The sequence below is a fragment of the Idiotropiscis lumnitzeri genome, chromosome 16, assembly GCF_059441095.1.
Source record: "Idiotropiscis lumnitzeri isolate Australia: NSW breed Sydney's pygmy pipehorse chromosome 16, RoL_Ilum_1.0, whole genome shotgun sequence".
Lineage (NCBI taxonomy): Eukaryota > Metazoa > Chordata > Actinopteri > Syngnathiformes > Syngnathidae > Idiotropiscis > Idiotropiscis lumnitzeri.
In genome coordinates this window covers 9,094,956-9,108,751 of record NC_142406.1, presented here as the reverse complement: position 1 = coordinate 9,108,751, position 13,796 = coordinate 9,094,956, and the positions used below count along the sequence as shown (strand labels likewise).

Genomic DNA, 13,796 nt, shown 5'->3' with positions numbered 1-13,796 from the left:
GGGAAAAACCCACGAAGCACAGAAGCCGCAAAACGCAAAGTGGGAAGTGGCGGGGGAACGCCGTAGTGAATTGCGGCAATTTCCCAAAGCAGCAATTTGCCGTCTCGTACACGTAATACAAAAGTAATCATGGACACTCGATGAAAAACAAAATTCAACGGCAAAAGAAGATATAGAAACTAAAATGTGTTTGTAATTCTGTAAATTAATTTGTTCAAAGGCAGAAGCAGCATCCTTAACAAAAAGAATGAAAATCAATCCAGTCTTCAGTAGTTTCGATTTTACAAGCACTTTTGAAAGAAGTCTATCTGCCACAGACCTCTTTACACATTTAGGACCGAGGCAGATAAAAATGTGCCCAGCGTCATAACAAAGCAAAGACCTTACAAAAAAAATAAATAAAGAAATTCATGAAACAATGAAATCTCTATGGCTCCATCTACAGAAACTCCCTCAGATTGGATGCCTGACAGGTATTAAATCCTTCTCTCTCTTTTCACTTGCTATCATCCGTTCGCAATTTCTCCCCCTCCTTCTCTCTTTGCTCCAAACGTTGCCGTAGTCTCCCACGGAGCTGCATGCTGACACCTGTCAGTTTGCCCAAATCCAAGCCTTTTATTCTTCCGCACGTCCTCCCCCGAAGCCCTGCGCATAGCATGCCGGGGATTTATTTTAAGAATACATGACGCTGCGTTAAGAATGAGATATTTAAAAGTCTCTAAACAATAAGGGAACAAGTATATACAAAGTGAGAGACCAAGATGGCAATCATTGCAAATTTAAAAAAAAAAATGATCAAGAATGTCACAAAACATGAACATGGACAGCCAACTCTCAAAAAAAAAAAAGACACCAATTGCTACCTGCCGTTTCAGAGTTGTGCCAGATAATTTAATTGACAGACTACTTTTCCATCCTCACTCCACTTGTCAGACTATCCATCACTCCGAAAAAATGTAGCTAACAGTGGCGCCGAGAGATACAGGTCACCCATTTGATAAGTTTTAAGATACAAGATGTTCTTCGGCCAATTTAATGCCGACCTTCTTCAGCAGGTACCTCCGTGCCGAGAGGATTTCCAGCACCTTTGAAAGAGAGATACCCCGCCCGGCCTTTTCCTCGCCGGACGTCACTTCCGATTCCTCTTGGAGAGTCGTCTGTTTACCGTCTATGAGGACCACGAGCCGTTGATACTTTCTATGGCCAAGAACTCGGAAACATTGTCTTGTCTGCAGCAACGTCAACATCCAGCATGTGGCAGGCAAAGACAGCAACGTTGCCGCCAGCGTCTTCTAGTTTGCATCATGGGCCGTTCACTCGGGGCATGATTATGCTGCCACGTACTTCTCCAGTCCATTGAGCCCTCTGACCTGCCGTTAGCCAAGTAAGTCTTTGTCCACTACAACGGCCATCGGACCCAACTGGAGCACCCCTAAGAGGAGATCTAAGAGGAGGTCAAAGTTTAGGAGGCCGGGATGGGATGATTGCAAGAGAGAAAGCGACAGATGACTCCACACTTTGGGGCGTCTGATTGAACTGCAGCCCAGAGTGACAATCGTCGGTGGAATCGCCCCTCTGATTTCTCTTGCAAGTCACTAAAGCAGACAGACGGCGTGAATGAAGTTACAAGACGTTAAGGCGATACTTTAAAAAGGGAAATGCTTTGAGAAGTTAAATAAGAAATTTCTTTCAATATTCATTACGAATGATAAGGGCTGCAAACAATTTTATTCATCGATAAATCCATCAATTATTTTACCGATTAACTCACTCACTGCCATTGACGGATAAATACGTCAAAGATCCATTTTTTTCCCGCTCGGCTGATAGTGAATGAGTTAATAGATTAATCAGATTTTTTTTTTTTAAATCATGTTTTAATTTCCATCTTTTGTTCAAAAAAATAAGATTTCAAATTGACAATAAATAAAATGCACAATTATTGTTCAATTACTGGTTTGAGCCTTAACATGCCAAAAAAAAGGCAAAACTGTTGATGTATTTTTTTTAATTGCACTGGACTCTAGGGACTTATACTGACTTTAATTAATAATAGGTTCTTCAAGAGGATCACTACCACCATATTAACAGTCCATTAAAAGATTTGAGCTATCATGACGAGCCAGCCAAGTTTACACTAATAGCATTTGAAGAATCTGGCCCATTTTTATATTGTGGTAGATGACCGCCGTGAATACTAATAATTACACATATTGTTGGTTTCACACTGAGGTTTCAAGTAGTGATGAATCCACTCAGCTGAAGCACACTAAAGCGCAATTAAAGTGGACGACGACAACCGCTGTAATAATACCGTGTTTTAATGAGCTTTTGCATGTCAGTCACCATTGACACGCAGTTCATTTTAATAACGCACACCATGTAACAAATAGTAATTGGTAGCTGTGAGCGTCCCAATAAATAGAGCTGAAAGAAACTGTGTGAAAGTCTTAATAGTACCATTTCCCTTTGCAAATTAGCATCATACATCTGCACATCTTCCCGAAAGTTTATTCTGAATTGTACACAGACAGGACAGGCTCTTTTCTATTTTTGATAAAGACTGTAAAAACAAATTTGGACACAACAGAGTGACTTCCCTCTGAGTTTTCCAGACAAACCCCTGGACCCTGACACAAGCGCAACCATTTTGGTCACTTATGCTGCTCTCCACTGCCTGAGAAACACCCCCACAGCATCATGCTTCCACTAAAATGCTTGACAGGAGAGATGGTGATGGAGCTCAGTGGGGACTTGTTCAGTTCAATCTTTGTCTCGTCAGACCACAGAATTTTGGCTCCCATGAGTCTCATTTGGGTGCATTTGGGAAAATGTCATGCTTTTTTTAAATAGTACTGATCAGTGGACAGTCGCAGAGTAGATTGTAATTTTAGGTTACTCCTGTTTCCAAAGAGGAATTCTGGAGGCCTGGCAGAGTGACCATTGGGTTCTTGGTCACATCGCCAACTAAGGCCCTTCTCCTGCGATCTCCATTTCAACGGGCATCAAGCTCTAAGCAGAGTCCTGGTGGTTGGGCACTTTGTCCGTACACAGACAATGGAGGACAATGTCCTGATTGGGACATTCACAGCAGCAAATATTTTCTTGTTGTGACATTCAACATGAAGTCAATTTGACTTCATGCTTGGTTTGTGGTCCAACATGTGCTGTCGATAATAGATCTTATGAAGGTCGAACGCATGTCCAATCACTTATTTGTATGAAAAAAAAAATAATAATTGAAGAAAAAAAAGTTTGCATAGACTTTTAGGGGTAAATTAAAAATTGCTATATGGCTATAACAAATTGAACCAGATGCACCGTAAGTATAGAATTCAGCATGTGACATATTGTGCTACTACCATAAACCCTGTGAAACTCCCAAACGTGTCACACAAATCGTAAGAAAAGTGGGTCTGTGCTTCTCGAATGAACAGCAATTGGATTTTCAATCCACTTACTTAATTGACCTGACAAAAATCTGAAACCACCATTTTTCACCATTACATTTGCAATTTCTTTGTTCTAGCGTCCAGGGAACACACATTACTCCTAGTCCGTGTTGGCTGCTTAACAGCAAGTCTCAAAACAACATTTTTAAATGGGGATTTCTTTTTATTTAATGCTGCAATATTATCATCCTACAAGTTCACGTGGGATGTTTTTTAAATTCATATTACCATCCCTACCTGATATACAACTGTCATGTTTGCAGGACTTTCAAACACTCATACATAAAGTAAAGAGCTTATTATTGACAGATTTCTAACGGGGCAAAAAAGTCGCAGCAAAATACTTGTGTGGCCACTCAGGTGCTCCGTGGGTAGGCGCTAATGAGAGAAAGCAGCCCCTGGTCAGTATTTAACACTCAGAAACAATCTTAAGGTCATTGCTCAGGGCACATTCCAAGCTCCAAGTAAAACCGGTCAGACTCTTTTCAAGTTAACAACATTCTTTGTCTGTCCGCTGTTAAGCTTTCACAAGGGTACCATACCAGTGAGGTCCAACAGGAAGTTTGTGATGATGACCACAGAACCGGAACTAAAACTTGCTGAGGGGTAGTGGTACAACTCAGGAAGCTCAGAACAAAATGGTTCTGAGCTCAAGAAATTATCTCATAAGTATTAAGTACAAAGCAACATTACCTGTAATATGTTTTAAAATGAATAGACTCACAATTGAGGTACGACATGCAAATTTCTCTCTGGGATTTTTTTTTAATTAGTTTCGAAAGAATACACCATATACACGCTTAATTTTAAGTGTTACACACAATTCCAGGTTGCACAAGTAATATAAATGGTTAAAACATTGCCAATAGTTAAACATTTCCTAGTAGGATGTTTCAAAAGTTACAAATCAAGAGGTGGATTACAGTCCACTGCATTGACTTCTTGGGCACAAACAAAACAAACAAGTAGGTACATGCAAATGTCACACAGACTAAAGGGCCATGTTCGTGACGTCACGAACTAAGCGCCGCCCCGCAAGAGACAACGTAATGAGCTGCTTTTGACAGCTCATCCCAATGTACAGTTACTACATTTCATGAAGACAGATTTTTTTTTTTTTTACTGTTGTGTATTGTTTTATTGTTATGCAATAAAGTGGTTAGAGGAGCAACAATTATTCGGCAATAAATCAAATACCAAATTATACATAATTATGTTGAGAATCGAATCGTTTAGGGGGCTTAATTGATGCTTAAAAACATGCTTTTTTTCATTAGGCTGTGCTTTTAATGTTAGTCTTTAGTCTTAGGACAATTTGTGTACGCAGAGAGGAAGTCTGATCTGTGCAGGACCCACGTGACAAAAGTGGACTGAATACTGCTTTGTGATGACAGGTCACGGCGATCCCATCTGCTTCCGGGTTACGAACCGTCCGCAGTGGTGACGAGCACCAGCTGAAACGTCAACGAAAGCCTTCGCTTTCACGATTCTTTCATCGTTGCACGGTGTAATTACTAACCAATTATATGCTACGATAAGAGTGCACCCCGGTGTCACAACAGCTATTATCAATCACAGCGGTCAAGGCAGGAGCGATTTCGCTGCACTTTGTGCAACGTCATACTCCCTCCTTTGTAATCAAACTCTCGAACGGTGCAAAGCAAACACTCCTTCATTTCTCAAGGTTATTTATAACTCCCGTTTGAGTAAAGTGCAGTCCTCGTGGCGCTTAACGAGTGGAGAAGACGACTGCCGAATAGACACGAGACAAGAAGTCAAACTAGCTCGGCTAGTCACATAGCATCTTGTGTAAATGTCAACGTTACTTTGACAAACCAAACGTCCGGTGTTCATTAAACGCCCCACACCCTGCCGAATTATACATAAGGAAATGCTTCCTATGGACATTTATAACGACCAAACAGTCTCTGCCATTCAAACGGGACACGAATGCAACAACGAATAGCGTTTTAAAATTATTAAAATAATAGTCAATACAATGTGGTGACGAGCGTGACTTACCACGGGTCGAACTCGTGGATGATGCTCTCGAACCGAATCACGGCGAAAAGTCTGGAGCTGAATCCGGCCAGGCAGGCCAAAAAGAGAATGCTAAACGAAAGTAACGATTGCCACCCCGCCGGCTGTGTGAGTCCGCCCGACAGGCCTCCTTTGCCGGCCGCTGCACCCGCGGCGCCGGCTCGGCTGTTCCCGTGCACCGAACTGCCGGCATTAGCGGACGCTTTGTGCTTGCCGTCGCCGACTGCGTGGTGCTCCGCCATTTCTGCGCGCGGTGTCAGTAGGTTTGCTCGAGTCCCCCCTCCAGCCAAAACTACCGTATCTCCCTCCGCTCCGTGTTGGTGTAGGTTTCCTCGCTAACCGCTGCCTATTTAAGAATTTCGAGACGTTTTCGAATGAGATTTGGACGGCTAGCCGTTACATGGCGTGATGCACACGCCTGCGATGCATTGAAACCGCTACAGTCAATCCACACGACGCTCCACAGCACCGGTGGAAAGAGGAAGACAAGATGCGATGGGCGGGGTTACCGGAAGCTGTCGCGGCCTGTCACAAATCGACAGGTATTAGAAGGCGGGGCTCGGCGCCGTTCGACCAACTGGAGAAGAGTATTGAGTAGATTGACGGAATTAATACGCCAATTGGAATGGAGTCGAATTTAGCGTTGACAGCGAACTTTCAGGATTTTGAATGTGTGTCAATCTGGCGCTGTCTGCTGTGGAAGGGATTGCTATTCAATTAAGGACATTCATGGAAAGTAAGTTTTTTTTTTTTGCACGAGTTGTGCACTTGCAAGATTAAAAAAGGTAATAATAATAATAGCAGCAAAGCCTTAAATCAGCCATATGAAGATTAAAAGCTCTTGCCTACAATAAAAAAAATATGGTGCCATTGCTCGAAATCAAGAGTGTCAAACTCATTTTATCTCAGGGCCCACATTAAGGAAAAGAAAAATCATCATGTATCACAAAAAAAAAAAACAATTGCCGTCAATATTACGCAGATTCGCTATTTGCATTTGCTATTTTTTTCAGAAAATACACATTTTGTATAGAACAAATAATAACATCAACTCAATATGAATCAATAAATGAAGACATTTTCCCCAATCAAACCATGACTTAAGGTTATATGTTAAATAGTGACATACAGGCCAATTCTTCAATCAACTTTTAGTGCTTGTCTGAGCGCCACATTAAACCTGGTTTTGGGCCTGATCTGACCCGCGGGCCGTAAGTTTGACATCCCACATGTCATGTCAGCACATAAAATAACACATCCGCATTAATACATTCGCAACTTCACTAAAGGTTTTAAATGTATTTTTTTAATTGAACACTAAAATAAATGCTGACTTTGGGAATGGATAAGACGCCTTATGTGTTATTTTAAAGTGGAGTTGAAAGAAGAATGGTGCAATTGTCTGCTTCAGTGCGGTTTAATAGAAAGACCCACCTCTGTCACCTCTGCTTGACTCCAGACAAGTGTTATACTTTAATAAAAGATATGGGATTGTGAGGTTTGTGTCACTTCTTTCTTTTTTATGTTTTATGTGAAAAGGAAAATTGTCATGACTTTTTAGGGCCCCCTAGCGGCCAGCCAGCCCCATGCAGCCGCTTAGTTTGCTTATGCCTCCGGGCTGCTCTTTCTGCGCATGTAACGCTTTCTTTCCCCGCTGGTTGGTTTCAAAATTGCGCACAGTTACAGCAATGTGTAGTTTACATTCTTTGTTATGCGGCAAAAGCGGCATTAATCTTTCAAAAAGATCACCCGTCTTCCTTTGCAGCAATAATATTTACAGCCAACTCCCCCCCCCCAAAACGAAATGATTTAACATTAAAATAAAATATTCATGTTGAGAAAATTGCACTGAAGTTAGAGTCGTCTTAACGGAGCTGTGGATTGGGGCTATAGTCTGGAGAGAGAAAGTGGATGGAGATAAGACGATGATCACACAGTTTTTGCCGAGATGGGTAGATGAATGCGGATAAGGGTGATTATGAAAATTGATGGAGGTCATCTTGGAGAGTGGGTTGGCAGAAGTGGATACAAGTTTGGATTTCAAAAGGGGATCACTAGACACAATTTAGCCTATCCTCACATGGACACAGATAACATCCTGAACATACATAGTATAAATATAAAATGTGAAAAAAAAAAACACGACTTGTACAGATGAAGATTATAATATGCATGACAACTGATTCAAGCGCCTTTTGTCAAAATGCCAAACACAGATGAAAGTCTGCCAAAATTAATGGGTAAGGCGGCTGGGCTCTTTCGTCTTTCCTGGCCGTCTCGAAGGTAAAGACTTGAATATTTGCATTGGTTTTTGCCTTTTGTGCTTGGGCCCCAATAACATTACACACCAGCCAATTTTCAACTTGGCATTCTAAGGTGTTTATACTGCTCTACTCTGCTAAAGACCAGTCCATCAAAAAAAAAAAAAAAAAAAAAAGAAAACAACTCAAGATACTTGGCAAGAAATGCTCATTTGCACTGTAACTTTTTCTCATAGACACATCGGAGCCATAGTCGGTCAAAAGGATTTAAGCCATCATACCCGTCTTTAGCCTACACACTCTGATGTAATTCACCAAGGTTTTTCGGCAGTTTATTTGGAAACGTGTGATAATGTGTTGGAATGTAAACCTCTCAACCCAGTCAGGGCTTTTTAAATTTAATCGAATATCCTCAAGAAACCATTTTGGTGGAGTATGCGATTAGAAATATACAAATGGTTTGTGAATCATACAATAATAATCTGATCTACATTTTTTTTTTTTGGTAGCGACTGTACATTGAAGGCGTCTATGTCTGCCATTCAATTGTAGTGCTTACGCTGTACATTTCCATGACCTTCTATCAGTCAGGTGTCCTGTCACAAAATAATTGTGGTTCTAAATTTTAATAGGTCTCTGTGCCGTGAGTTGATTCAAAGGATTAAACACATGTAATGAGTAATGAGCGACTATTCGATGAGGTTGTTGTTCCCAGGGTTACCTGTGCGCTCCCATCAGTGACACTTCATTTCACTCGGAGCATGTCTCATTTCAACAGTCAATGGGCCTCGGGGAAGCGGTTTATTTCTGATGTGAACATGACACAGTCAGGCTGACGCTTTGTGTTATGTCAAAACAAGCTAGAATGAATTTGCTGGAAAGTAGACCAGCAAAGGGACGATTATGGCTTTCAATTTACATGCTAAGGCCGATCATCGTGTTGAGAACGGGAATGAACTGCGATATTTTTTTCATGTTGCCTGATTGAATTTAAAATAATGGGGTACATCACCATTGCGTTAAAATCTACCATGGTGTGATTTATTTTATTATTCATCTTTGCAAAGCACATGATGAATATAAACTACAACAAGGGTGTCTTTGAAAAGCCACAGTATTTAGAAAATAAAACATTAACAAGATTTATTATTTACATTTTTTTCAAGTCCGGCGGGCCGGATTAAAACGTCTAACGGGCTGGGCCGCGTGTGGCCCCCGGGCCGTAGTTTGCCCACACCTGAACTACAAGAACGCAGACAATGACTGTTTTCCCTTATTGAATCTGCCTTTTTGATTTCTTATTTTGGTACCAAATACATTAATCACCAGGAAGGGGGTGAATCCAATTATCATCTCTATTCTTGCCAGTCTGAATATTAACCGTAAATGTATCCCTGTTGTTAATAAAACCCAGACCAGTGATTTATTTTTAGCCATGTTTTTATCACAGGTATTAACATTAATTTAAAAAAAAGAAAAATATATTAAACGGCATTAAAGTATTAACCAACTCGTTTTTATTGCAAGTGGTGGATATATATATATATATATATATATATATATATTAGGTGTCAGTGTCGGTGATTGACTTCTATACCCGTCAATGGCAGCGAATGAGTTAAGATTTCGCTGGAGTAGCATTCGTGTTAAGGAATAATGCGAGCTGATGTTTAAGTGTGATGGAATATGGTGATGTAGGCTTCAGGTTCACCGACTGCTGTGAAAAAGATCAAATAAACAACAAAGATGCGGCTGGCCTCTTGCATCGCGCCGTGCATATGAAGGTTGCATCCACAACCATTTCGCTTATAAATACTGTCGCTGGAACCTCACCGAGAGCCGCAGGGATGCGTCACGTCTTATTGATGATGCTCTAGCGAAAAGCAAAGAGAAGTGAGGCACCGACTCGCACTGGAGATATTAAACCGTCTTTGAGCAAAATGCCACCCATCAAAATTTGATTCAAAGCCCCCCCCCCGTAGCCTGATCAACATGTCACTTGGTTCAAGAAAGGGAGGTGAAGTTCAAATTTAAGAACTGCAGAGGTGACAAAACCTACATTGAAAAATCGCCACCGGTGTTGCTTAAGGTTCACTTCGCACGTTTGCGCCTCCGCTTGACAAAATACACACCTTGTTACTTCCCTGAGAGGCTTATTCGGCCTTGCATCAATACCCACAACAACAGATGAATGTTCAATGGCGGCCCTGGGACTGCACGCTATTCCGCAGTGATCACAAAACAATCAGGCTGTGTGCAAAGAAAGGAGTGATGGGTCGATGGAAAGCTATGAAATGACTGATTGATGAAAATCAACGGAGGGAGAGGCCGACAGACGAGATAGACGGGTGGATGGGAAGACAGGCAGGTGAATAGAGAGCTCGATAGTCAGCCAGACAGACAGACAGCCAGATAAATACATCAATCGATTGAGTTCTATCTTTCAGAAAAGAGCATCTATTATTAACCAACAGCCCAACATGAGTGAAAGAAGCTTCCCTCATTTTCGCTTTCATTCTAAAATCAATGTTTATGTCAACCCTTTTCATACTGCCCCCCCCCCCGCCCCCCAAAAAAACAAAACAACTGGAGGCACTTCATTAAAGAGTGACCACTTAGTCACTGCGCTTGGCTCGCGTCTAATCGATCCGCCGCACGGTTGCCCTCAATCGCTCATGTGACAGAGCACCTTTCACGCCTCCTAAATAAAGTTACGCTGGCCTCCTGGTGAATATGGGATGACGTCGTCAGGGGGTGCAGAGAAAGAACACAAAGTGCACAGAATGCCAAAGGAAAAGCACGGCAGCATTTGCCGCAGTTGTCATGGAGAAATTACAAAAAAAAAAAAAAAGGCAGTAGTCCTTTTTATTTCTCTTTATATTGGACATGTTAAAAAATATTTACCAAAGGCATGGAAGACAGTTTTTTTTATATGGCACGTTTCATCCACAATGATTCCGAAAAGTCCAGTCAGTTTTTTCTGACATGGTAATTGAATTATTCCTGGGTGGTTTAGTTAGTTCTAAATCAATGTGTCACCGCTATGGGGTTGACTGATGGCAGCAATTATGTGGAGTGGCATCTTGTAGACTTGAATGGTCATATTGTTCTTGGTTAAAATGGTGCTCTGATAGGATCTTGTGATCAACAAGACAAACAATGAGAAATCCAAAAATATTTTCACTTGTGGCAAAAAAACCCGGTCAGAATCCACAAACTCGGGAAATAAATTGCAGAATATACCTCCTTAAAAAGAATATAGAACTAACAGGGCCATTGATGAAAATGGGTTGAGACTTTTAACGCACCTGGTGAGGAGGTCTTCATTGAAGCATGACATATTTTTTATTGCTTATGCCAGGCAATGCATACCGGCTTCTTTAATTGATGTACGCTGCATCCCCATGGCAACCTGCAACAGGAATGAACGATGACTGCCAATATAGCATTTCCCGCTGATTACTAGAAAACCACCTCGGGGTTGTGCGAGCATATGCTCACTATTGAAGCTTACATTAAATTCACTTTCATACTCTAATAATATACAATAAAAATATAAATATATACATATATAGAGGGTGTTGCATATGTCTGTCACTTACATAAACCAGTATATGGGGAAATGGCAAGGGGGGAGCAATGGAAAACTGGTTTTGCTTGAAAGTTGAAGTCAAGATTTCTGCTGCAGTGGTCTTGCCATGCTACTGAAGTGGTTTGGGCCAAATCCTCCACCTGCTGTTGGCTCACCCAACAGAATGAAATTTCACAGTTTAATAAGCCAAGGAAGCTGTTTCAATGCACTTTTTTTTTTTTGCTGAGTGGTGTGTGGCACAATGACAAAAAACACCTCCAAGTACCTTATGTTTGTCCAGTGACTGCACAACTTCCAACAGGCACATTGGATCCAACGCTTCAATGAATGGACACAAATATCTGCATCGGCTGCATCTAGTAGGCTAACATCGCCCCCATCTGGTGAGAAGACAAAACGCATGCAGCGTTAATGAGGCATTGTTAGAGGATTAAAATACAACTACTACTTGTAGTTAGTGAAGAGTCTAAAATATCCTAAATTTTACAAAATTAAGAAGTAAAAGTATTTTTTTGAAGTCAACGAAACACAAATATCCGCATACAAAATAATTTTATTATTGTACAAAGGACGCAGAACATTCAATAGTGGTTAGCACATCTGCCTCACAGTCTTGAGTTTCTGGTTTGAATCTCATTCCCAACCTCCCTGAGTGGAAGCTGAAACAGGCTCCTGCTCACCCATGACCGTCCATTAAGGGGAATAGAAAAATTGATGGATGAATAAATAAAAGCATGAACTGTACATAATTTGCATGAGATTTTTGCATTATTAACAATCAAGGCAACTGCTACCTGGCTGTGACACAACTGCGGAAATCCATTTATAATGGAAAGCTGGATTTAAATTATTTATTATTTATGTGCATTTTTTTCCCATGAGGAAGAGATTGGTTGACAATCGTCGACTTAAAATTGATGCCAGACAAAATTTGGAGTTGTGCCCGGTCAAAGATATATCCCCAAAATGCATTTTATTTATTTATTATTTACTTTATATTGATTAAAAAAATGCCTCAGCTGACAGGCTTTCAGCGTGGGCACAGTTGACATTCTCCCACGAGCTCGTTTGCTACTGTGGCTTGTGTTGAGCACGTTATTTTATTCATTAAAAAAATTAATTTTGAAAAAAAAAAAAAAAGGCATTTTAAAAGTCTGCCTTGGATTTGTTTCCATGTGGTTCGATCGGTTTTTGCCACCCGGAAGTATGTGTGACATCATGGTGCAAAGGTGTTTGACAGAAACTAGTGCCTGAAAGAAACAAAAGTTGTCAGCCCAAAAGTCTTAGAGACAGAGGCTGGCGTCATTTATTTTACCCTGGAGTGATCTTAGGAGGAGGGAAGATCTGTCAGGGAATCAAACACATGCAACAATGTTGTATAGGAACTATTCACTCAGAGCTTTGGAAGCTACAGTAATTTGATACTGAAATAACAGCACGCCTTGTAACGAAGAATACGTATCATTATTGTTGCCATGGTTTCTGCCCCCTGCCATGTTTGCTCAGAACATTTCATTTCTAAAATGTGACAAAAATACCACAGTGGGCTAAAAGTAAGCCACTGCAATAATTTAATTATATTCCCATTTAAGGGGTTGTGTGCTATTGCCATTATCGCAATTTCCTTTCCAAATTTACTTGATGTCATGAATAAGAGTACAATCCAAACGCAGAACATTCGTCTTCTTTAATTGGCAAAACAGAATGTAGCACGCAGAGGGTGGCGGGTTAGAGGCGGGCTTAGTCGACAATGGGAGTTCAGCATGCCGGAGAGTGTTGCATGAGACCCCCCCCAAAAAAAAAATAAATTAAAAAAAATAAATAAAAACTCAACCTGGCAAAGAGTGAGGGACCATCAGATGCTTAAATCATGGCTGATTGCTGATATGATGTACCTGTGCACACAGGTGAGCAGACTGGCTAAAGAAACCTTTACCCTGATAAATAAATCAAGAATCTTGTTCATAAAGAAAAATATTGAATTTGACTATTATGGCAGACAAAATCTTTAAAAAAAAGTGTACCCTAATAATACAATGAGGACATTTTATAATCCAAAGCATACCACATCATGTGTGAAACAGTGAAGGCAGTGTGACTTTACTGGTGTTTATTGATCATGTGACATAAGTAACGAATTGTGAGGTCTATACGGCTAAGATTTGCAAGGACAGTGCTTCAGAAGTAGCTTTTCAAGCAGCAGATTACCAGAAAGGACGCAACAGGTATGGATAGATTAAAAAGTTTAATCCGGAATATGATGACAATACAGAGATGAAAATGACCAACTGTGAAGCGAAAATCCTTGTCTTAGTTTGTGGCCCAGATCCTGCCAATGTCTAACGGGGGCAGAACGTCGAGACCTGCTGATGGTGGAGATAAACCAGCATTAAAGCTGCTGCATAAAAAGTTTGCAATTCAAAATGTAAACAGAAAGAACTCTTGGTAAAG

General features: G+C 40.8%; 1 protein-coding gene and 1 long non-coding RNA gene across 2 annotated transcripts in view; both read right to left on the bottom strand.

The window, feature by feature from the left end:
- Positions 1 to 5,986, bottom strand: part of stt3b (STT3 oligosaccharyltransferase complex catalytic subunit B) — a 39,719-nt gene extending 33,733 nt beyond the window's left edge. Inside the window, exon 1 of the mRNA XM_088318596.1 lies at positions 5,475 to 5,986. Within this exon, the coding sequence (XP_088174722.1) occupies positions 5,475 to 5,734 (260 nt within the window). The 5' untranslated portion in view covers positions 5,735 to 5,986. The remainder of the gene's footprint in view (positions 1 to 5,474) is intronic.
- A 4,708-nt stretch (positions 5,987 to 10,694) lies between these two features.
- Positions 10,695 to 13,028, bottom strand: LOC148321245 (uncharacterized). The gene is made up of 4 exons (XR_015847052.1): positions 12,984 to 13,028; positions 11,611 to 11,725; positions 11,356 to 11,488; positions 10,695 to 11,165 (listed from the first exon to the last, which is right to left on the bottom strand). It is a non-coding gene; the product is annotated as an uncharacterized LOC148321245 (long non-coding RNA).
- Positions 13,029 to 13,796: the final 768 nt, after the last annotated feature.